At 55.7% G+C, this 22,979-nt stretch overlaps 1 protein-coding gene across 3 annotated transcripts in view; it reads right to left on the minus strand.

The window, feature by feature from the left end:
- The window catches only part of TLN1 (talin 1), a 34,918-nt gene that overhangs the window by 11,180 nt on the left and 759 nt on the right, over nucleotides 1–22,979 (minus strand). Inside the window, exons 2-40 of one of the 3 annotated variants that reach the window (XM_048290800.1) lie at nucleotides 17,400–17,563; nucleotides 15,055–15,152; nucleotides 14,692–14,821; nucleotides 14,324–14,476; nucleotides 13,898–14,040; nucleotides 13,394–13,521; nucleotides 12,828–12,888; nucleotides 12,457–12,561; nucleotides 11,964–12,119; nucleotides 11,623–11,724; nucleotides 11,338–11,414; nucleotides 10,997–11,177; nucleotides 10,216–10,329; nucleotides 9,797–9,905; nucleotides 9,420–9,628; nucleotides 9,203–9,301; nucleotides 8,971–9,021; nucleotides 7,075–7,242; nucleotides 6,517–6,811; nucleotides 6,254–6,420; nucleotides 5,742–5,870; nucleotides 5,308–5,421; nucleotides 4,978–5,091; nucleotides 4,686–4,820; nucleotides 4,401–4,529; nucleotides 4,201–4,303; nucleotides 3,920–4,128; nucleotides 3,706–3,825; nucleotides 3,345–3,542; nucleotides 2,871–3,010; nucleotides 2,678–2,771; nucleotides 2,434–2,523; nucleotides 2,140–2,262; nucleotides 1,820–1,963; nucleotides 1,324–1,485; nucleotides 1,095–1,235; nucleotides 690–871; nucleotides 224–356; nucleotides 8–109 (exon numbers count right to left, since the gene is read on the minus strand). In XM_048290800.1, coding sequence (XP_048146757.1) covers nucleotides 8–109; nucleotides 224–356; nucleotides 690–871; nucleotides 1,095–1,235; nucleotides 1,324–1,485; nucleotides 1,820–1,963; nucleotides 2,140–2,262; nucleotides 2,434–2,523; nucleotides 2,678–2,771; nucleotides 2,871–3,010; nucleotides 3,345–3,542; nucleotides 3,706–3,825; nucleotides 3,920–4,128; nucleotides 4,201–4,303; nucleotides 4,401–4,529; nucleotides 4,686–4,820; nucleotides 4,978–5,091; nucleotides 5,308–5,421; nucleotides 5,742–5,870; nucleotides 6,254–6,420; nucleotides 6,517–6,811; nucleotides 7,075–7,242; nucleotides 8,971–9,021; nucleotides 9,203–9,301; nucleotides 9,420–9,628; nucleotides 9,797–9,905; nucleotides 10,216–10,329; nucleotides 10,997–11,177; nucleotides 11,338–11,414; nucleotides 11,623–11,724; nucleotides 11,964–12,119; nucleotides 12,457–12,561; nucleotides 12,828–12,888; nucleotides 13,394–13,521; nucleotides 13,898–14,040; nucleotides 14,324–14,476; nucleotides 14,692–14,821; nucleotides 15,055–15,152; nucleotides 17,400–17,529 — 5,238 coding nt within the window. In that variant the 5' untranslated portion in view covers nucleotides 17,530–17,563. Of the gene's footprint in view, nucleotides 1–7; nucleotides 110–223; nucleotides 357–689; nucleotides 872–1,094; nucleotides 1,236–1,323; nucleotides 1,486–1,819; nucleotides 1,964–2,139; nucleotides 2,263–2,433; nucleotides 2,524–2,677; nucleotides 2,772–2,870; nucleotides 3,011–3,344; nucleotides 3,543–3,705; nucleotides 3,826–3,919; nucleotides 4,129–4,200; nucleotides 4,304–4,400; nucleotides 4,530–4,685; nucleotides 4,821–4,977; nucleotides 5,092–5,307; nucleotides 5,422–5,741; nucleotides 5,871–6,253; nucleotides 6,421–6,516; nucleotides 6,812–7,074; nucleotides 7,243–8,970; nucleotides 9,022–9,202; nucleotides 9,302–9,419; nucleotides 9,629–9,796; nucleotides 9,906–10,215; nucleotides 10,330–10,996; nucleotides 11,178–11,337; nucleotides 11,415–11,622; nucleotides 11,725–11,963; nucleotides 12,120–12,456; nucleotides 12,562–12,827; nucleotides 12,889–13,393; nucleotides 13,522–13,897; nucleotides 14,041–14,323; nucleotides 14,477–14,691; nucleotides 14,822–15,054; nucleotides 15,153–17,399; nucleotides 17,567–22,979 lie in introns of all 3 variants that reach the window. The other 2 variants (XM_048290801.1, XM_048290802.1) reach the window with 2 other exon arrangements.

The following is a 22,979-nucleotide window of genomic DNA, read 5'->3' on the forward strand; positions in this document are numbered from 1 at the left end:
CCATTACCTTGTGCCCCAGCTGCGAGGCCTCAGCCCTTGCCGCGGCAGCCACAGGCTCAATTAGGTTGCTGATCTCCTGGACAGCTGTGATCATCTGGTTGTGCAGAGCCTGTGCGAAGAGAGAGTGTTGCATGAGGCTGCAGCAGGGGTCCCTGCATGCTGCTGAGAGTCAGGGGAAGGATGCCACTCCCTTAGGCTTGCCCACAGTGTGTCCCTGACCCACCTCCTGGGAGATATCTTGTCGAGGGGCCAGCTGCTGGCTGATGGCAGCGAGGGACGCCTGGTCCACCTCCCGCAGGCATCTGTTCAGGACCTCAATGGCCTCATCACACTCCCGTTGTCCTGGAGCTTTGTCCCTGTGTGACAGATGAATCAGCCAAGTGCTGGCAGCTGCTACACCACCCCTTCACCCTCAGCTTGGCTGGTGCTGGTGAGGGGCAAGACTGCTCTCCTGGCGTGATAGTGCCTGGGCACATCAGTGTCTGTCCCCATCAACCTACATGAGAATTGGAGGAGCAGCTTCCAGGAAGGACAAGAGGGATAGCATCTTCCATCCCATCCCTTACCTGTCTGCAACAACTGTGTCCAAGGAGATGATGAGCCAAAACATCCCCAGGAATGCTCACTCAGAGCAGGGGTATGTGCCAGAAGGGACAGAGCCACAGCCACAGAAACAGGACTCTGCTCACCTCATGTTGGTGATCAGCTTCTTGATGGAGTCTGAGACTGTACGTGAGTGGCCAGCGAGCACTGACCACTGTGGCGGGTCCTTGGGGTTGACAGCCAGAGAGCGGGCAGTCTGGATGAGGCCAGCAGAGCTCTCCAGCATGGTCTTGGCTGAAATGACAATAGGCTCCATGGCTCTACGCCCCTGCACAGGGAGACAACAGGCTGGTGAGGTAAGGGACTGTGCATGGGAAGTTGCTCCCCCTCCCATGAACCTTACCCTGGAGCAGCCCCTTGAAGCCCAAGGCTTGCTGCCACCTCCCCATCACACCCCCTCAGTGCATGCCCCCCAGGCACAGCTCCTCTCCACCCCACAGCAGACCCTGCTACAGCCAGGCTCCATCCTCCCTGTCCCAGCAGCACCCCACCTCTGGGCTGATCTGGGCAGGAACAGTGGCGAACTCCGGGTTGGAGGCAAAGGCTGTCAGGTTATCCACAGCCTCTATGAGAGGGGCGGTGGCAGCACGGCACCGCTCCCGGTTCTCCTCGTTGAAGTCACCATCCAGGGCCTGGTGTGGAGAGACCAGAGCAGTTACCCAGCCCCCACCATGCCCCAAATCCCATCAGTACCACATTGCCTCAGAAAGGACACCACACCTTGATGGTCTTCACCAGGTTGGCTGTGCTGTTGGCCACCTCCTTGGCCGACTGGACAAACTGGCGCTTGGCCACAGGGTTGGCGGTGCGGGAGGATGCCAGACGGCATGTGTTGCACAGAGCTGAGGTGTGTTTTGCTACGATGGTGGCTGCTGACAGCACCTGCAGGGGAAAGCCGAGTAAGGCAGGATCCACCATGACCCCCTATCCCTACAGATCTCCCTTCCCACCCATGCTCTGTAGGGCACCAGTGACCACAGGCATCTCTCTTGGGACCCAAGAAGGATCACAAAGATCCTGCATGCCCACAGAGTCCCTCCATCTGGACTGTGACCATTGCACCAAAGCTGCCAGCTGGTTCCCAGTGCAGCTGGTGAGTCCTGATGAAACACTAGCCATCATCTTTGCTAGCTGGTGGGATGCAGCATTTCCAACCAGCCTCATACTCCTTTTGATGCAAGTAAATGACTGTAATGGAGCCCCACACCACACTCACCTGGGACTGGGTACAGGCAGGGTCCACCAGGTTCTGGCAGGCCATCTGGATGGCCTGGTTAGCTCTGGCAAACTGAGTGGGGTCCACCAAGCCCTGCTGTCCAGCCTGGCTGTTGGGGTCTGAGACACCCACAAGGTAGGCAGCCTAGGAGCACGGGAGAGGTGGTGAGAGAGAGCTTGCACACCGCAGGGTGGCTCAGAGAGGGCACGGGCTGCTGAGGAGTCTGGCAGCACTGTCCCACTGATTTGGAAGGGCAGGGGTGGGATGCATATGACAACTCTGGCCCTGGGCTAAGGCTCAGGGCTGGGACTGTGTCTCACCTGGGCAGCTGCCTCTGTCAGCCCACAGAGAGCTTTGGAGGCGGCACTGATGGAGTCTCCAAACTCTGGCAGTTTGCTGTTCTTGGCGTTCTGGGAGATGCCCGCCATGGACTCTCCCAGCACCTGCAGGACACACGATGCACTGATTATGGAGACCATCTCTGGCTCCTGCAGTGCTCCCAGGATCAGAGCTCACTGTGCTTCATCAGTAGGGGAGGAACCACCTTTCCCTTTGTTCCCACATCCTTCCCAAGGATATCTCTGTCCTTCCCCAAACCTCCATTCAGGGCTTACCTTGGAGTTCTCCATGACGCTGTCAAGGCAGTTGAAGTAGGACATGTCGTTGACAGTCTGGGTGGGGTTCTCCAACAGTTCCTTCACCGTCTGCAGGGACACAGGTGTCACATCCAGAGGAAAGTTCTGCATCCTCCACTTGCACCTCCCCTTCATTCCCCCTTGTTCCTTGCAGTGGGGTGCAGCTCCCCCCACACACAACATTTCAACCTCTCCAGTGCCTTGTCAATATGTGGCTTCTTACCTCCAGCTCCCGCAGGGCATTGTCACATTCCTTCTGGCCTGGGGCCTGCTGGGTGCACATGGTGATCAGCTGGTTAATGCTGTCAGTCACAGCCCTGCCAGGGACATGAGAGAAAGATCCACAGATGAATGCCTGCCCCACCACCCAGCGCCACTGCTATGGCCAGCCACTCTCAGGGAGCAGTTCATCTTACCGTGCTGCAGCTGCCAGCTGATTCTTGAGGTTGGGGGCAGCAGGGTCAGCAGAGAGAGCCTTTGCAGCCAGCAGCAGCTTGCTGGAGGACATGGAAATGCTCTTCAAGTTTGACACCACCTGTGCTCGGTCTTCCTTATTCTGCAAAAAGCCAGTAAGAGTTATCTGCAGCAACTTTTTAAAGCCCACACCCACCCTGAGTCTTCTCTGGTGATTTTCAAGCTGATCTGGTTCCCTTCATCCAACTTGTCTGCGAACAGCAAGGATACAACAGCAATTTTTGCTGAACTAACCCAAGCCACCTTCTCTCTGCTGTTGCAGTTTTGCACAGCTCCAGTCCCCATCTCCCTGGCTGCATTGGCCGCAGCCACCCTAACCACTACTGCCTGACCACCCTGCCTTTGGTCAGCCACCTTCTCAGATATCCCCAACCTCGCACTGCACTCAGGATGTCCCAAGAGGTATTTGCTCTCACCGGGGACTGGCTGGCCATCTCCACTCCTGCCTGCAGGAACTCATTGAAGTCGTGCCCGAATTTGCCAGAGGACTTGGCCAGGTCTTGAGGGGTGCCACGCGACGCCTGCACCAGCTCATTGGCGGACTGGTTGAGCCCTGCCGCGGCCTGGTTCAGCTGGCTCTGTGCCTCCTGGAAGCTCTTGGTGCTGGGAGGGAACTGGAAGGAAAGAGAGGGGTTAGGAGAGGCAGAGAAGTGAGAGGAGATGGAGGATGGAAGTCAGGCACATGTGTGGGGATATGCTAGTGGAACCCAATGCTGCTGGACTAGCTTGCATCTCCAGAAGACTTCCCCCTTCCCCTCCCGCCCCAGCTCAGCTCACCGAATCCGAGAGCAGCCTCTTGCTGGCCTCTCCCACCATGCGGATGGCAGCATCCACGTCCCGCTGCCCTGGCAGGCAGTTAACGCAGCGGTTCAGGGCCTGTGACACTGCTTTGGCCACCTACAGAGAAGCAAAGAGCGGTCACCACCTCCCAGCCAGCCTCACACTCTTCCCACAGCCTGACAGGGCACACTGGGGTACCCACTGTCCCAACCTGGGCCAGGCGCTGCTGGCTCTCTGGGTCACCAGGCTTGGCCACTGCTTTCCGCGCCTCCTCGATAAGGTTGTTGGCTTTGTCCATGACGTCGCTGGCGCACTCCAGCATGGCACTTTGTGCCTGCGGGTCGGAGGTGTTGGCTGCCACACCGCGGGCAGCCTGGCTGAGCGAGCGCAGGGCCTGGGCCACCTCCCGGGCAGCAATTCCTGGGGGTATGGAGAGGTCAGTGCCTGACAGCTTAGTGCCCCTTCCCCCAGCCCTGTTGTGGAGGCCAGTACCTGTGTAGTTCTCATTGCCCTGGGCCACCTCTCCCAAGAGGTGAGCGATGGCGGAGCTGACAGCTTTGGTGCTGTTACCCAGGTCCTGGGCACACTTCTCCATCTGCAAGTGGATGAGTGGGACATGTTGGTGAGCTGCACCTTTTAGCAACTCCACTGCCCCAGAGTCCACCCTGAGCCACCCTTCTCTGCACCCTTACCGTCTCTCCTGGCAGAGGCTTGAGCTTGCCATCACGGGCAGCTGCCTTGGCTTCCTGCAAGTCCCTCTCCAGGCTCTGCACCAGACCCAGCGCAGAGTCTATCTCCAGGGGTCCGCACGCCTCCTGAGCCTGTGGTGGGGAAGAAGGGAAGATGAGTGGGTGACCGCTGAGCCCACCTGTCTCTGGCTGTGGCAGAGAGCGCAGCCTGCCACCAGGCTGTCCCCGCCGTTCCCTGCTGCCCTGCACAGGTGGTGTCTCATTGCAGGATGGGACCCAGCCTCTCACCTTCTGGGCAGCTGTGCGGAGCTCAGCCAGAGCTGCGGCCAAGTTCTTGGCACATTGGCTGAGCTGCATGGCAGAGGCTTGGTCCGTTATGGTGGGGACGGTGGCCTTGGCTGCAGCTACCATCTTCCCACCAGGCTGTAGGGCCAGAACAAAAAGCAGTGAGAAGAGTACAAACATGCAGTGTCTCAGCTGCCTGTGTGCAGATCTCCCAATGTCTTAAAAGGGACAGGCATGGTAGGAAAGCTGCAATGCCAGAGCTGTAATGGGAGGCGGCTCTGGGCAGTATGAGTACCTGCAGGAAGTTCTGGCTGGCAGCAATGAGAGCCAGCTGGGCACTGGGGCTGTCCGGCTGGGACTGGCTTCCTCGCACACCTTGCACCAGCATTGGGATCTGCTCTGCCACCACCTGCCAGAGAAAAGGGTCACTGGAGAGGATCCATCAGAAGGACATGGATTCAACCCAGGACCAGCGATCAAAAGATCAGCTCCTAAGGGACGTTAGTGAGGACCCCAAGATCCAGTCTGACCACTGTGGCTGAGCAGGAAGCACCAGCATTGCTGATGGGAGATGAGACAGGGAGAGGGAACACTGGAGATGCCAGGATCAGGCCCAGGCCCTTACCTTGCAGCTCTGCACCAGCTGCTGCTGCGCGGCAGGGTTCTTGTTGGAGGAGGAGGCGTGCTGCGCGGCGGCGATGGTCTGAGTGGCCGAGGCGGCAGCCTGCTTGGCTGCGTGCTGGCACAGGGAGGCACAGGTTTAACACTGGCAGTCTGTATCAAGCCCCCCTGCCATTACCAGGGCCCAGATCCCCCAAACAAGTTCTCCTGTGCCTACTCCAGTGGCACCTGAGCATCCTCAGTGCCCTCAATGCCCAGCACCCCAAAGCAACACAGTGCACACAAGGGAAGGGAGATCTCTCTGTGATGCACAATGGACACTGGACTTGAAAAGGACTTTATCCCTCTGCAAGGTGGAGGTATATGGGGGCTCCCTGTCAGGTCTTGCTCACTGCCTGTGCTTGCTTGCCCTCTGCAGATCCTTGCCCAGCATCTCACCTCCAGCTTGTGCACGAGCTTCTTCTTGATGGCATTCTGGGCTGCGGCATTGGTTGCCATGCGGAGCCCTTCTGCTGCCTCACGCAGCCGCTGCTGCTGCTCCTCGCTGTCTGGGTGGGCTGCAGCTCCCTGGAGAAAGCAGAAAAGCCATCACAGCTTTCAGGGACCATGGAGTCCCTTTTCCTCCTGAAGCAGCACCTCCACTCTGGCCTGATGCCAGGGAGTCCCCCACAAGGTAGTCTGGTTTACAGTGCTCGGGAGATGCTCAAAGTCTCTCCAGAAGAGTCCAGCAGCAGGAGAGGTAACAGCTCCTCTGCTACCACCCACAGCTCCCTGAAGCTCCTCCACAGGAGAAGCCCCATGCTACTGCACAGGTCCCTGGCTCAGTGCAAGACCTTGCTCTGGGAACTGCTGCTCAACCACGGGCTGATCATCCCCTCCCCAGCACTGAGCCAATAGCACTGGACAGGGCTGGGGCCAAAGCCAGCATCCATCCTTCCCCACACACTGACCTTTGCAGCTTCCACCATCTTGGCAGTGGCATCAGCCAGGATCTTGGCCGCACTCAGAAGCTTGCGTGAATTCTCCAGGTCTGTCTCTCCCTCAGCATCGGCTTTGATGGCATTGACAAGGTCGGAGGTGGCCTGCGCCAGAATACGAGCCTGACGCACCATTTCCCCTGGAACAGAATGGAAGTGTGGCCTGTTAGCAAGTCCCAAGGGCTCTTTGATACCTTGCTATGCATTGTGCTCTGCCCTGGGTGCCTCAGTCTCACCTGCATCGCCCATGGAGCTGAATATATTCTCAGTGACATTGAGGATGGTGTCAGTGGCTTGGTCGTAGCGCCCGATGGGCTGCCCACCCAAGGCATGCTGCTTGATGTGCTGCAGCAGGTCATTCAGGGCCTGGGTGACAGCTGTGGCTGCCACCCCCACCTGCTTCAGGAGCTGGTCATCACTGGTGGCTGCCTTGGAGGCCTCCACACAGCCCTCAGCTGATTTGGCCACCAACTTGCCAGCCTCGATCAGCTGCTCCTGGCAAACTGGTGAGCTGATTGTGGGAGCGACAACCTGGAAGGGAGGAGAAAGGCTGTGCAGTGAGCATGGTTACGCTCCTTGAAGGAGCTATCCCAAACTTCTGCTCCTCCAAAGAGGATCCTCATTGTTTGGGCACAGTGGCAGGGACTTGGCAGCCCACACTTCCTGTGCCAGATTTCCAATGTCCTGCCTTAGGACGTGTGGTCCTGGCACACCTAGGGCCCTGCCGCAAAGCTGCCTCCCAGCCAGGTGAAACTCACAGCCACACTGAGGCAAGGGTTAATTTTGCTGCTTACCTTGGTGCAGGCCACCAGCTGGGAGGTGGAGAGGGCGCACTGGGTGGCCGCTGCGATCACCTGTGTCTGCAGTGCAGCATCCTCTGTTTTCTGAGCCACGTTCTTGGCTTTGAGCACCAGCGCAGCGGCAGCATTGGCCACTGCCTTTGCCAGCTGCATAAGCATGTCCTGGGAGGGGACAGAAAAGGTCAACAAGGCAGCCATGGCAGTGGGAGCAGCCACAGCCATCTGCAGGGCTCTTGTGAAATATTCAGATGGGAAATGTGAGCCCTCGGGGGCCCTTCAGCCACTCTGTCCAAGCACCAGCAGCACTGAATACCTGGAAAGGCTAGCAACACCTTGACCCCATCTCCACTGTCTGCTGTTGCTGGCTGTGAGGCTGTAGCCTGGCCTTGAGCTGCAGCCTGCACTGCCACAAACACCACCTGCAGCAGCTCAGGCAATGCTCAGCATCACCCCACTACCCCACTCCCCAGGCAACCACCCATCCCCAATTGCTCCACAGAGAGAACCTGCTGCAAGGCACTGCTGGTACTGCCTGGATTTGATCGGGTTTGCAAACATTTGAACAGAGAGAAAAAATGACAAACCCTTCCAGCCAAACAGCAGGCACAAGCCAGCCATGGCACACCCACACCATGGGCAGCTGCCAGCAAGAGGCAAGTGGGAGATGCTCCCATGCTGGTCACCCGTACTGCAGACATGACAGCTATTTTTATTTTCAATTCTGACTTGTTGGTTGACAAGCTAGAATACATCTCCGCTGTTATTCCCGAGGCTAAAGCAGAGGTATGACAGGGCAACCAGCCTCGTCTCTCCTCAGTGGCAGGTGCACAACAGGCGCCAGCAGGCAAGAGGCAGGGACCAGCACATGGCAAACTGCTTTCCTGCAGGGCACCAGACATGACAGCATTCTGCAGCCTTCAGGATTAGCCCCCGTGGCACACTGCTGGTGCAAACTGGCAGCACCAGCACTGAACAGCAAAAACCCTGGTAGGCAGGGCAGGGCTCTCTGTCTGCTGCAGCTGCCAACCTCCTGCTGTGTGTGTGCTCACAGTGAGCAGCCCTGCACCCCATGACAGGTAAGCCCCCAGCCACCAAACCAGAAGGTCACAGCATCCTCTCACCTCCTGCAAGCCAAGACTACTCCCACTGCAATCCACCACCTTTTGTGACAGGATGAAAGACCAGAGAGTGCATGCATCCAATTCCAGAGTCCCCAGACCACGGCATCTGAGCCCATGGAAGGAAGTACATACACTCGGGTCTGACAGCTGTGAGGCAGAACATCCTGCTGCTCAACTGCAAATTGTCTTCCAGGTCCTAAATCTGACCTTTGGGGATATTCTGTCCTGGCACTGCTGCATGGCCCAATAGAGCTTCCTGCCCTGGTCCTAGCTTTTCTATTCCCCTTGGATATCAGTCAAGGCCTCTCTACTCAGTTGAAGCTGTGTGGCTGCCATGAACAGAAACCCCTTCTTTCTGGAGTATTTTGGTCTATACTATATCTGGATTGTACTCCCCAGCACAGTGTGCTACCTCCTTTGTGCTGGAAGGAACAGTCATGGGAAAGCGAGCCAGTTGGCAGTTAGCTCATCTAAAAAAAAAATGCCACACAAGGCTCCACCCATACAGGGTCTCTAACGGGTACAGGCAGGCAGCTCCCACAGGCAGGGAGCAGCAGGCAGGAGCTGAGGTGGCTGCAAGAGATGACCCCCAGAGCAGCACTTGCCCCAGCAGCAACCCGAGTGCATGGACTTCTGAGAGCCAACCACCAGAAAAGCAGAATTTTGCAAGAGCCCTTCTCCAAAGATTTCAGATTATAGTTCCCAGAGGAGCCCCCTTCACGCTGGAGACGGCAAGGACCAACAAGCCATGCCTACAGCCCTGTTTTACCGTCTTTGGTTCAGAGGCAGGCTGGATCCAAGCACACCGGTTTTCTGGGATCTACATGGAATCCACAAGATAAGAGGTGCTATATCACTCTAGAGACAAAGATGGGCAATGGCCTGTCTCCTCCCTCATGGGTAGTGGCCAATGTTCAGCCCGAAGCCCTCCTGTGAGGTCCTGTGCAAAGGCTGATGGTTTTAGGGAGTGGGTGTCCCTGGTTGCTGCTGGGTATGCTCACCTGGAACCGGGGGTCAGTGTCACTCTCCCCAATCTGCTGCAGCAGCTCCCCGCTGGTCTGCCCTACCAGGCCAGCAGCCTGCAGGAGATTCTGGCGAGGCTGCAACGAACAAGGCAAAATCAACACCAGGCTCGTGAACAAGCCTTAAAACCTCACTCAGTGGCTCTCCTTTGGCTTCCCCCTTCCTCTCAGTCCCACAGCCACTCCAGCACCCCACCTCAGCGCTGGCAGGCTGTGCTGTCTTTAGCAGGTCTGAGACGGCGCTCGCCAGGTTCTTAGCTGCCTGTAGAAGCTGCCGCCCGTTCCCTCCCTCATCCTCCATCAGCGCAGCCAGCAGCTTCACACCCTTGGACATCTCCGTCAGGTTGGAAGAGATGGTGGTGACGGCACAGCCCACGGCGGTGTAGTCCGTGTCTGCTGGATCCCCTGCACAGGGAAGAGAGGAGTCAGCATGGGTCGTGCTCCAAGAGCATCCCCACACCTGTCACTGATGTGGTTTTCCTTTCTGGGAGCAAAAGGAGTCTTTCAGCCAGAAAAGAGGGACCAAGCCTTCTCCTGAACTGGCCTTTCCCTCTACTCCAACCCTCCACATACCTGCAGTGAGGTTGACAACTGAGGCCGTGCCAGCAGTTATGGCATCCACTTGGGAGTGGATCTCATGCTTCGACTCATCCATCTTGTTCTTGCGCCAAGCTTTTGATGCCTGAATGGGGAGAACAGGATCAGGAGATGGTGGTAGAGCACACATGCTCACACAGAGAAGTGCAAAGAAGAGGATATGTCGAAAACAGAAGGAAGACCTGCGACCACCCAAATTCTCTAGTCCACCCTGACCAAACAACATGATCAAGCGTCCCCTCCATGTCTGCCCACAGAGTGGGATACAACCCCATCTCTTTTCAGGAGATCCTCCCAGGAGCTGCTCACACTTCTCCTGGGAATGTGGCCAGCTTCACCCAGCCCAGCCTCCAGCAAGGTCCACCCCCAGCACCCCACCTTCACCCAGCACTCACAGCATCCTGCCCAAGAGGTGGCAAGGTCTCAAAGTCATCCAGCGTGGCCTGGGCTGCATGCACAGCCTGCATGCTGGAGTTGATAGTGCCAGTCAGGGCTTGCTGGGCTGAGGTCTGCAACACAGAGACAGACCGAGATAAGACGAAGGCTTGTAATCCAGGATTACAGATTTGGCTCAAATGCTTCCATGCAATGTGCTGTTGATGACACCACTCTAGGTAGGTCTCCACAAAGTGGGGTGCACTTAGCAAAAAGGGAGTCTCCCCTCTGCACCTCCCACTAGGAAATGCCTCATTCCACCATGGTTACAATCAAGTCTCACAGTTAACCAGCTCTCAGGGAGTGGGGAGCAGATGCTGTGGGATCCCACAAGGCTTTCATAGCAAGCTCCCACAGGAGGCTGCATAGGGTAAAAGAAAGCAGCCTCCTCGAGGCCTTTTCCAAGTGCTCCTCCAGCTGCACAGTAGATGGGGGCACCAAAACACAGCACTGGGTTCTGCTGCAAACCACAGTCCTAGTGGGGCTGTCCAGTCACAGCCTGAATGAGAGGCTGCAGTCACTAGCCAGGTGAAAACACTGGGGTGTAGCTCAAGTTTGCAGAGAGGGTGCAGGAGGACACTGGCTCAGCCAGACCAGCAAGCACATGAAGCCAGTGGCACAGAGCCCCTGCTCTTCACAGCAAGGCAATGCTTGGTCATAGACCCAAACAGATTGGTCTACACAAGCCTGACAGCCACCTCTCAGAGCTTGTGCCCTATGGTCAGCACAAGGAGAGCTTACCAGGGGAGGCATGTGCCCTCGGTGCATCTGGCCACTGGTGATTTGCAGCTGAGGCTGTGGCATCGTGCCCACTTGGAAGTTTTCTGGCCCTCCAGCCCCTGTCCGCATGATGGCTGGCAGGGCCACTGAGCCCAGCTCTGCCTTGCCTGCACGGTTGAACTGCTGCTGCAAGACTGTCGACCTGAAATGGAGAGAAATACCAGGTAAAGGGACGCCCACAGTGCTAGCACCAGGCTCTGTGGGAATGGCAGCTCTTCCTCCTTGCTGTGCTGCAAGCTTGGCTGGAGCACAGACTCCATTCAACTTCTCTTTGGCAGCTGCCTTGCTCCTGGAAAACTTACTTCTTTGGAGACACGGAGTCTTCCAGCATGGTGGACTCCTCATCCCCCTCCAGTCCGAAGTGGTCTTTGCTCTTTTTCTGCAAAGGGAAAGAGAAAATGATACCCCCAAGCCCTGCCCTCCTCCTGCAGCCCAGACACCATACCAGGGTCACAGGATCCCCCTGCCCTGTCTCCAGCTTTCCCAGCAGTACTGTGTGCCAATGGCTGTTTGGAGGCAGCTGGAAGGCACACCCTGTACCCCTCTCTGGAGAGGGGCTATCAGTGCCCTTCTCAGCACAGCCTCACCTTTTTGAGGATGATATCGATGTAGCCAGCAATGAGCTGGGCGATCTGTTCCCCCTCCGTCGTCTGCACTGAGTAGTAACCATCCTGGTAATCTCCAAAATCCTGCAACAGCAGGGCACAGGGTAGCACCGGAGCAGGGCACTGGCAGCCATCCTGAGCCCCTCTGGTATGCACTAAGCACCCGAGCGCCAGCCTTCAAAGCAAGCACTGGGAGACGCACCAGAGGAGGACAAGCCTGTGCTGCCATGGGGCAACAGCAGAGACAGGAACTGGAGTGAGAGCAGCCCCCCACAGTTGCACCAGAGCAGAGGGGGCATGGGGGATCAGTTCTGGTCCCTTACCAGGGTGAAGCTCTTGGGTGAGGCTGCCCAACGCTTGATGTTGGTCAGGCTCCACTCCTGAATCACTTCCTTGGTCTTCTCATCCACGCGCATCACGCACTCCTTGGTGATCCCCAGCAGACGTGGCACCAGCTTGTTCTTCCCCTTCATCTTCTCCTGTGGGCCACAACAGAAGGGCTGCGGGCTATCCCTGGATGGATCCACCGAGGTAGAGACATCTGAAGTCTGCCATAGCTACCAAACACCCGCAAGGCCACACCTTCTAGTGGTGACAACTATCACATGCAGCTTAACAATGAGAAAAAGCGTGAACCAAGGAGTAGGAAGGCAGTACACAGGGAAATGCAAGAAGGAGATGTGGACAGGGGAGATGCAGAGAAAACTGGAGCAACATAGGTTGAGGGGTAGCAGCTGGAGACACGACAGATGGAGGGATGCTGAAGAAGCAGGATTTTGGTCAGTTTGAAGTGGGACCGGGGGGCTGCTGCTCTACCTTGACCAAGAAGAAGGAGACCCCATAGGTCTTGAGGGAACGGGCAAGCTTCACGTAGCGAACTTTGGCTTCGATCTCACTCATGTTCCCGCAGTTCTTGTGGGCCTGCAACAGCAAAGACAGAACATTGCACCAGCTCCACAGTCCTGCCTCAACACCATTGCACAGCCTTTCTGGGCTCTCCCCACCCCACCAGCATTCCCTGCCCCAGCTCTGATCTCTGGGACCTCAGGAGCTGCCTTGTCTGCCCAGCTCCTGCTCCTGTTTCTCACCCACCAGACTGCTGTGTGCTGCCTCCTCAGACAGGAGTGCCTCAACCTTTAGTGAGGAGGAACAAGAAGCCCAGATCTCAACCTCCCCACTGCACATACCATGAAGATCTTGCGTTCTCCTTTCTGCTTGATGTACTCCTTGGGCAGGAAATCCTTGAGCCTGCCAAGAGACAGCCAAGTGAGTTGTTAGCAGCAGAGTGCAAAGCCAGTGTCTGTCCTTGACTATGAACAGGCCCAACCCAAAGCCTCAGACAAACCCCTGCCAGGGCACAAACTGGGAGTTTTTGGAAGCAGAAAGAATGTGGGAGAGATTGCCGCAGCTATGAAAGCTGTCCTTGGGAGTTGCCCTAGCTGAATGTGGGGTAAAGGTGCTGAGAATGCAGCCCTTTGTGCGGCATCGAGGCAGGCCAGAGGGTGGGCTGGGGCCACCCCCACAGCAGCTGACTGCATGTCCCTACAGGGCTGTCAGAAGGAGCAGGATGGAGGGCTGGCACCCCTCACAGCTGGTGTGGATCCCCATACTTGGGCACTGTGCTGTAGGGAGGACAGGGGTTGCACCAGAGGCACCGAAACCCCTGGAGCCCCATAAGGCAGTGTGGTGCTGGGTGCTGCCAAGCTGCTCCAGCCACCTCGAGACAAGCCCAGGGGCTTCTCAGGACACTCACTCCAGAAAGCCCGGCTTGTGCTTCTGCTCGTTGTGTGGCCCAAACTGGATCTGGCACTGGTGGCCAGCAAACTCACAGGCTTTGTCAAAGGAGACAGGGTGGGAACCGTTCAGGATGTCGTCACGAGCCTACGTGGGAATAGAAGACACTGCAGTGGGCTGGGCAGCCACGCGGCCCTGCCACTGCTCTCCTCCACATCAAGCACAACATGTTTAACAGACTTAAAAGAAGTGGCCCTGAAAAACAGGAGTATGTAGGACCAGGCTGTCCCCTACAGGCATCAAGCCTGGGAGAGGAACCACAGCAGCATTTCAGGATGGTTCCTACCAGACAGAGTTGGCACAGGATTCCCACGGAGGATAGGGCTGGAATTGCCAGTCTTGGCTCTTACCCAGGACATAACCGAGTACCCCCCTGTCATGGCTCCTGACAAAACCTTCAGCTATCAGCCTTGTCAGCGGCTGGCAGGAGGCAGTGGAGCCAGGTGGCTCTGGGAAGCCGTACCTGCACGTAGAGCAGGTTGAGCTGCACAGGATCTCTCGAGTCCACGTTCTGGTCAGAGTAGAAGAACTTGCGCCGCAGCAGCAGCGTTTCATTGTCATCGATGCCTTGCTCACGCAGGGTCCGGCCATGGTCCAGCCAGTTCACTGCAGACAATGCCAGGATGTGAACAGGAACAGGCACCGAGGCACAACTGGCCCTCGCCCTGGGGCTGCTCATGTCAAGTGAGAAAGATATGCCCACCTGGCGCATCCCAGCTATCACCCATCTGTCCTGGGCCCCCAGGCAGCAGACATTCCAGGGAGTGTGGGCACATGTTCCCTCATCACAGTCCTCTCCATGCCCTCTTCCCCTCACAGGGGTCCTTGCTCCCCTCCCCAAGGCCCTCACAACAGGCTGACCCCATGCCCAGCACATTCAGGCACTTACACTCATCATCTGTGTGCAACTTCTGCTTGAGCTTCTCCATTTTCTTCTCATCTCGCAGCAAGGTCTTGTCCTTCTTGAGGGTGCCAGTAACCTCTTCCTTTTTCTCTTCCATGATCTCCCGTACAAGTGAGTACTCATCATAGTTGGTGATGCCTGCAGAGAACCAAACTCAGCAGCACTGTTCTGCCAAACAAAGAGCATGGAGCAACGCAGGGGTGCAGAGCAGCGTCCCCTCCCCTCACAAACCCCTCAGACACCCGTGCTGCCAGGCCATCTGCCACAGAGCTGCTGCTGCTCCCCCAGAAGCCTGTCAGATTCTGCCATTCTCTCCCCACCACCCTTCTCCCCTGTTGCTGTCCTCTCCTCACCAATCCGGGCACAAATTGTCATGAGCATGTCCGTGACAGTTTTGGAGTCATCCACCATCACCGTTTTCACTGTCCCATCCAGCATGCGGATCTTCAGGGGCCGCTGCTTCTTCTTGTACTCCATGGTATCCTGTGGGCACAGTGGAGCACAGCTCCCAGCAGTGGCACCAGTGCAGGGTGCACCCACATCCCACCGCCAGTCCAACAGCTCCCCCTTGCCCAGTGCAATTGTGGGGGTGACAGGACGTGCTGCAGGACACAGTGCAAGGCAGCAGGGCAGGCACCCACACCACCTCCATGCTGCAAACACATCCAACCACAGAGCAAAGGATGCAGCTGGAAAGATGTGGGATGGACACTTACCCCATTGCGAAGCATGTAGTAGTCCAGAGCCTTCCCAGCCTCCAGCCAGATCCCTTTCTTTGGGTCTTCATCCGAGAGGAAGAGCCCAAAATCATTGGCTGAAAAACATGTAAAGTCTCTGCCAGGGTAGTCCTGGTAGAGCAGCACAGGGCCACCAAGGTGCTGCTCTGTGCCCAGGGATATGCACCGGGTGCAGCCCAGTGCATGAAGCACAGCAGCCCTGCAAACACTGGAGCCTAAACCTAATGAGTGGGCAATAAAGCTGGCACGCAAGCTCTGAGGTTTTACCACAGTTATCTACAGAAAAAATCATCTGCAGCATCCCTACACAACATTGAACTTGGAATTGACAGACACAACAGAAGGAAGAGCTTGCAGTTGTGGCTGACAGCTCTCTGAAATCTTCAGTGCAATGCGTAGTAATAGTGAAAATAAGGTAATAAAATGGTGGGGATCACCATGAAGGGTGCTGGGAACTGGCCTATAAAATCTAGGCACTCCACTTTTTGAGTATTCTCTGGTGGTAGGGTGTCTGCATCTCCCCAGGACACAGTACAGTTTGAAAAGATACAGAGAGGCAGCTTAAATGATGGAACCTTGGTGTGAGGGACAAGAGGGCCTGGGACTCCTCTTTTCACAGAATGAGAGGCTGAAGGAGGATGGGCTCAAGGCTTACAAGGTCTCAGAGGTGGTGAGTAAATATTGCTCACCAAATCCTGCTCCCTCAGGGTGGGGTACCTGGTGAAAAGGCTGCTGCTGGAGCCTGGGCAGTGGCTCCTCAGCTTGGACCCACAGGGATAGGCCCATTTTCATGTAGCAAGAGGCAAGGACCACGCCTGGCTTTGCCCTGGAAAGGTCCTTCTCCACCTCTGCAACAATCCTGCGCCGCAGGCTGTCTTGGTTGGCTATGTTTATAACTCGTCATCTTGTTGGCAGCTCTCTTTGGGGAGGGACAAATTCCTGAGCCGCCCTGCGCCTGCCTGGCTAACACTGCCGTTAGGATCCTACTAAACAGGGAGCAGAAAAATCATGAAAGCTTGCCATTTTATTTTTGAAGTAAAAAAAAAAAAAACCCAACAAAAAACCAAACTGTTTTCAGAGCAAATTCCAAGAGGATAAATCCACAGCACTGAAAACTGAGCAGCTTGCCCCAGATCCACGGGTTGGGTGGGGATAGGCACTTCCTGAGACAGAGCAAGAGCAGAGCTGGAAACTTACACTGAAGCTCCCCCAGCCCAAAGGTGACAAAAACACAGGGCAGCTCAAAAAAGGAGCCCGAGTGCCCGTGTGTAAGGACAGCAAAGAGAAGTAAAAGCTGCAAGGAACACATAGGAAAAGAAAAGCTGGGAGCAACTGAAAAGGAACGCAGGAATAAGAAGTTCCCTTTAAGGCCTTCCCCTGGCTGCTTTTTTTATAAACAGGCTGGCTCACACCCAGGAGCAGGAAATGCAATGCTCCATCCAACACCACTATAGCCCTGCATATCCAAAGACATCCAGTCCCTCGCTGAAGCTGAAAGCCATGGTCTGCTGGACTGCTGACCAGCCGGGCACGGCGCGAGAAGGCATTTCCTTTCAACCTTAAGGAATGTGCTGCTCCCAGATGTCGCTGCACTCCCCCTCCTCTTCCCACGACTCTTGACCTCCGCTTTGCTGTCTCTCCTCTGTGGCACAGCCGCTTTTGGGGGTTGCAGGGACTCAGGAGAGCCCCTGAGACAGCGTCCCAGAGCTCCAACCCCCCATCCATGATGGGGACAGGCCACATCCGCGTGGGCGTGAGTCACATCATGAGCTCATGAGCCATAGGATAAATTGTGAGCCCAGCAGCAGCAAGAAAATACTGGAGCTAAGGCAGCCTAGAAAGGTAATGGAGCACCAGCATGGGTCTGGCAGAGAGCTGCCAGTGAGGACAGACCCAGTGGAGATTATATATATCCCAAGAAAGGAAAAATTAACTCAAATGGTTTACTAATGTTTACTACGACCCCTGCAACTGTTTAAACTCACATAGACCTGGCTAGTGGTGATGAATGCAAGTAGGACAGAGGAGCAGAGACAGAAAGGGCAGTGGACTCAAATTGCTTAATGAGTATTTCACTTCCAAATGTGGTTTCCTAACTTCCAAACCCCCAAACATTCTTCTGGGGTGATGAGGAGGGAGTCTGAGAAGCTCAGACCCTCACCTCAACTGGACAAGAGGACTTGGACCTTGGTCCCCCCACCCCACCACTTTCTCTGGGAAAGTGCCAGAGAGACACAGACAGAAAAGAAAAGGGAGACCAGTGAAATACCAGGAGCTAAGCCAAGGCAGCCCTGGCACAGCAGCCAGTCCCACCATGGACTTACACTGTCCTATCTGTGCCTCTGGCACCCGCTCACGGATCATCCGGCAGGCGTCATACACCATGGTGGAGGGCTCAAACTGCATCGTCTTCACCACATTGCCGATGCTGATCTTCAGCGAGAGGGCAACCATGGTGGCGGCTGGGCTGTCCCCACTCCTGCGTCACCTGCCAGAGGAGACAGATGGGTGAGCTCTTTCTTCTGACCCCACCGGTGCGCACGGTCCTCCTTCCTCCTCCAGCAGCACCTGAAAGCTGGGACTCAGCTTCCAATGGCAAGCAAGGGCTGCATTCTGTGCTGGTGAGCCTGTGAGAGGTCCTGGGACCTCAGAGCAGCACCGGGACCCTTACCTCCTTGTCCTAAGGCCCCAAAGACAATTTTACTTGCCTGTGCGAGTGACAGCAGCTGGTACCCAACAGAGATACTACAGAGAGGAAATGAGCATGAGGGAGCACACTAGATAAGCTGTGAGAGCATGATGGAAGAGGTTATAATTAAACCCGTCATGACACAGAAGCCACAAGAGGAAAACCAAGCTTTGACCCAGAGCTGGCACGGCCCTGCCCCAGCTATCAGGACCCCTCATGTCACCAGCAGACGGTGCTGAGCTGGCAGCCTGAGCACAGAGGGACGGAAAAGCCTGAAGCTGCACAGGGAGGCAAGATAAGGGCACCAGGCATTGAATTCACACGTTAAATACAATTACTTGGGGAAAGCACCACTCACACCCAAGGAGTGCTCATGAGATCAGGGTCTATGGCAGCAGATACTGCACCAACCCAGGGCACAGGATGATGCACAGGAGGGCAAGGGACCACCTGTGGCAGGTCTCACTGCATGGACATACAAGGGCCACACCATGCCATCTGAAAAAGGACTCAAGCTGGTCCAGTTTGAAGGATCAGCATCGCAGAATAGAATCACAGAATCATCAGGGTTGGAAGATCACCCAGTCTGACCACCCACGTAGCACTACCACAGTAACCCCTAAATCACTAGATTGTATCGCCCAGCAGCAGATCAAGATGCCTCTTAAACGCCTCCAGGTATGGTGACTCCACCACCTCTCTGGGCAATCTATGCCAACGCCTGATCACCTTAACAGGGAAAAATTTTTTTCTAATACCTAACCTGAACCTCCCCTGTCTCAATTTAAGGCCATTTCCTCTTGTCCTCTCACGGTAGGCATGGCAGAAGAGACTGGCCCCCATCTCACTACAACCTCCTTTCAGGTAGTTGCAGAGTTCAGGCTTAAAGGATTGCATAGAGCACCTTCAGAGCAAGTGCCCCTCTTCAGGGCTCCAAAACACCAACTTTAATAACACCTAATCAGAACTGCAATGTTTGTATTGCAGAATAAAAGCTGAAAGAAGTAACAAAAGTAAAAAGAGGTTGTACATAAGTGCCCCGCTTGCCTGATGCAGTTTGTAAGAGTCCTTCCTTTTGGGTAAACCCAAACAAAGCAACAGCTTTGTGCAACAGCTTTCAGTGCTTTCCCAGGTTGCCAAACGCCTCAGGGTCCCTACACCGAGTCCTTTGCTCCTGCCCCACTGCTCCATGCCCTTCTCAGCATTCCCTATCGCTGCCTGGCCCCAACCCAATGCTCTCCAGCAGTGACATGCCTTTTCCTCTCCCTGAGAGCCTGCTCATGTGAAGGGAGTTCCCTGTTCTGCTGACCCAGGCTGCCTTGTCCTTAAACTCCAGTGATGGGAGGATACAAGAGCACTGGTGGGATGCACATGTGCTTATTCTCTTCTAGACTGACTTGCTCCTACCAGGCTTCCTATTATGGCTGCCAGGGAAAGCTGATCTTGCATCCTCAGCCTGACCTGAGAAGGTTCTTGGTTAAAATGTGCTGGCAGCCTTCCTCGCACTGCAGCAGCACATGGTGAGTCTGTGCATCCCTGCCTGGCGCGGCCAGCTCTGGTCCCCCTGGGAGGGGGTACACCAGTGCAGGCTGTTCCCAAACACAGACCTGAGCAGCCTAGGGGCAGGATCTGGGTCAGTTTTGTCCAGGAGCAAGTCAGAGGGCAGGGGCCCTGCTTCTGCAGAGCCAGAAAGCCATGCTGGTGGTGCGGGGTGGGAGGCAGGGACCAAGGAGCGTGCCGCCTCCGCCAGCACATGGAGCGGCTCCAGCTCTGCATTCCTGAGCCGTTCTGCAATGTTTCTGCAGAGGCCCGTGGCCCCCACTGTCTCTGCTGCTGAGGAATGAAATGCACTTCAGCTCCGGAGCGAGGAAGCCCATCGGCAGAGGTAAGGAGGTGGCAGAGGCACCCGCTGCCATCTATCTGGAAGTACCAGCAAAGCTGTGGAGCTGAACGAATGAGGAGCACTCTGCCATGGAAAGGGTTTTCCAAGTATTTTATATGTAGGGCGGGCTGCTGCGGTCACCAGGCCAACTTCTCTACATCTAAAAATATTCTCAAGTTGAGCATAAAGCTGCTTTCCATCCCTCTGCAGGAAAAGGAGAACATGCCACTGACAGGACAAGGTCAGAGACCATGGAGCAAGGGGAGTGGAGGATGTCAGACAGTAAGAGAGGAAGTGAGAGGAGCCAGGACATCTGCCACCATTTCTGCATCCTCTTCTTGCCCTCACAAAGCCACCCAAAACCAGGCACTGAACCAGAGGCACCCCTCAACACACCCTTCACAGGGGTCGCTATGCTTCCCAAGACCCCACAAGAAGATGACTGCTCAAGCCTTCCCACTCCCAAACACTTAGAAAAATGACAGAGCTCAGCAGGGAAGATGCTGATGACATCAAGGAGGACCTCAAGGAAAAGGGAGATGTTCACTTCAACTGCCATATTCCATGAAAAAAGTCCAGGCTCCAGCAGCTGAACTTTGCTGACAGCAGGGTCTAGAGCAGAAATGCCCTGTGCTGCAAAACTACGCCTCCTCAAATCGGAGTGAAGTTTATTAGCAGAACACGAGGTTTGCAATTCTGTTGCCTGGTGTGAGGGCACCAATGCAGGGCTCAGCTCCTACAGACCCTTCCCCCCAGGAACCATGTGGAGAGGGAAAAGGTGGACTAGATGCAACAGATGAGACAGCTTGGGAGCCTGGCAGTGCAAACCAGAAAAAGGAAAAGGACAGTGAAACTCAAGCTGTCCCCCTAGAAAGAAAAAAAAAACCAAAAAACCCAAACAAACGAAGTCTCGATGAACACACACCAAATTTTTGCTGGCTCACTTCCAGAGAAAGCAAACCTATTCTCAGTCAAACCTATTCTCAATCACGTTGTCGGTATGCAAAGTCAGATAAGGCACTGGAGCAGCCGGATTAACACACTTTTGCATTTTATAGCAAGCTGTGTGCAACCCTTTTTGAACCATGGGCATGTTTCTGAGCCAATCTCAAGATGATGAGGGGGCAGGGGGTAACCTTGATGGGGTCCCACCACTTCCCCCAGGAGCTGTTGTGGCTTCCTCCATCTCAGCTCATGTAAGGTGAGCTAAACAGAGATGGTGGTGGAGGCCTCCACGTTGTGCCTGAGGGCAGGGACAGTGCAGGCAGGGCTGCAGGCAGACAGCACCGTGTGGCCCAAGGAACCACCATGTCATTGCCGGGGACAACTGACAGTGAGTCTTCAGTCAGGTGATGTAACTGCTATATTTGTGTCAGACGAGTTCACTGCTGCAATAACGGTTACAGGGGAGGGCTTGTGTCTTAAAAGACAAAAAAAACCCACCAAAATTCAACTGAGGACAGCTGGAACACTTGTGGCAAGTTTCCAGAACAAGCTGCAAATCTTCAGATGCAACAGTTTTGCCATTTTTATTATGCTCTCTCTTAAGGGATACTCTGAAAGAGGTTTGGTAGTAGGATTTGGTTTTTTCCTTTTTTTTTTATGGCAATACCAAACTTCACCTGGGAAAGGCCCCACTGCAGACCAGGAGCTGGCTGCAGGAAGCTTTATCAGCTGCAAACTGCCCGAGTGCTGGGGTTTTCCACAGGCACGGCCCAGTCAGTACAGCCACTGGCACAGCCAGGAAGATACCAGGCCACCAAAATGTGACGCCTGCAGCAGTGGCTTGGCTGGCATGTCAGCATCTGCACTCCAGCACCATCAACTGGGAGAAAAATTAAGCTGGTGAGAAGCCAGACTAGGCTCTGGCTGGGTTCTCCTGCATTCTCCAGTATGGGACCAGTATACGCAGCCACAGCAGGCACTGAGGCCGACGTGGCTCAGCCCTGCACCAATGGGAAGGCTGAGCCAGCAGCACCAGCTGGTTTAGTGTCACACGCTGCCGAGCCCAGTTCCTCTTTCCCAGCTGCATGTCCACGTCGGATGGGAGGACAGTTTCTTCCAGCTGAGGCTGAGCTTGCTCCTGGGGAGCATGAGTGGCTGTCAAGGACAGACACAGCACTGCTGTGACCGCTCAGCTATTACCCATGGCTAGGACAGTAGCATCCTCTCACCCCTGCAGGGAGGGCAGCCCTGCTCTGTGTGGGAAGTGGGTAGGGGCCAGGCAGCTGGGCTGGAGGATCACAGCCGCAGCCTGTGCAGTTCACACACACTGAGCTGAAGCAGCTCCGGCCATTAACTGCCCACATTTTGCACATATCCCACATCCTGTCTGCTCCTGCTCAGCATCCCCTGACCTCCAAAGGTATGGAGCACAAATCATGGCACCTCCAGACTGCCCATGATGAAGGCAGGCATGGGGGCAAGCGAGACTCCAGCCGCAATCCCTCCTGCGTCCTTAGCAAGCTGGCCCTCTGGCACAGGACCCCAAAAGCAGGGGTTGAGGTGTGGTGGATGCTCTCATGACCTCTGGAGAGCACTGGGTGCCCTGATCCAGGCACCCACACTTTCCACAACAAGCAACTTGCCCAGCACCATGCTGCTGGACAGGCAGAAAGGTGAAAGAAAGAAGAGAGCATGGCTGTGCTTTGGGGTCATTTCATCCAGCAGCCAGCAAAGCTCAGTTCTGAACAGAAGGGTGCCCCACAGGACCCTCCTCCCTTTTCCTCACCCTTCCCACTCCACCCTTCCCCAAATCTGCTGGGATGTGTCACTTTGGGAAGCACCAAATGCCTGCCACTGCCATTCAGCAAGCAAGCTGAGTGTTTGACTGATGCTCCCCATGCATCATCACAAGCTCATTTAGCACCTGGGGGGGTTCCCCCATGGCCTGGGGGGAGGCAGGTGGTCTGGACCCTTTACTGGGCAACTCGCAGGTTTTGGCAAAACTAGAGATCCCAAAAATATGTGCCCTCCCCCTCTCAGCAGCGAGGCTCGGGGAGAGAAAGGAGTAAACAATTATTGCTACCAAATATGGGTCGAACAGCCAGCGATGAAGCCACGGCAGAAGCATGTAGACATCCTGCCGGCAGATTCAAAGGGATGGGGAGCTTGCAGGGGCTCGAGCAGGATCCGGCAGGGAACAGGCAGAGAATGGGGTAGGGTTTCCCCCTGCTTAGTTAGTTGCTTCGGCCGGGACATGGTGGGACCCAGGCCTTCCTCGATGGGGGCCAGTCCCGCCTTGCATGGGAACCACCCCAGCGCCCCATCCCGGGGGCCCATGGCCAGCTGTCTGTCCTGGTGGGAACTGCTGCGGTGACCTCCCTGGCTTCG

The sequence above is a fragment of the Corvus hawaiiensis genome, chromosome Z (genome assembly GCF_020740725.1).
Source record: "Corvus hawaiiensis isolate bCorHaw1 chromosome Z, bCorHaw1.pri.cur, whole genome shotgun sequence".
Taxonomy (NCBI): Eukaryota; Metazoa; Chordata; class Aves; order Passeriformes; family Corvidae; genus Corvus; species Corvus hawaiiensis.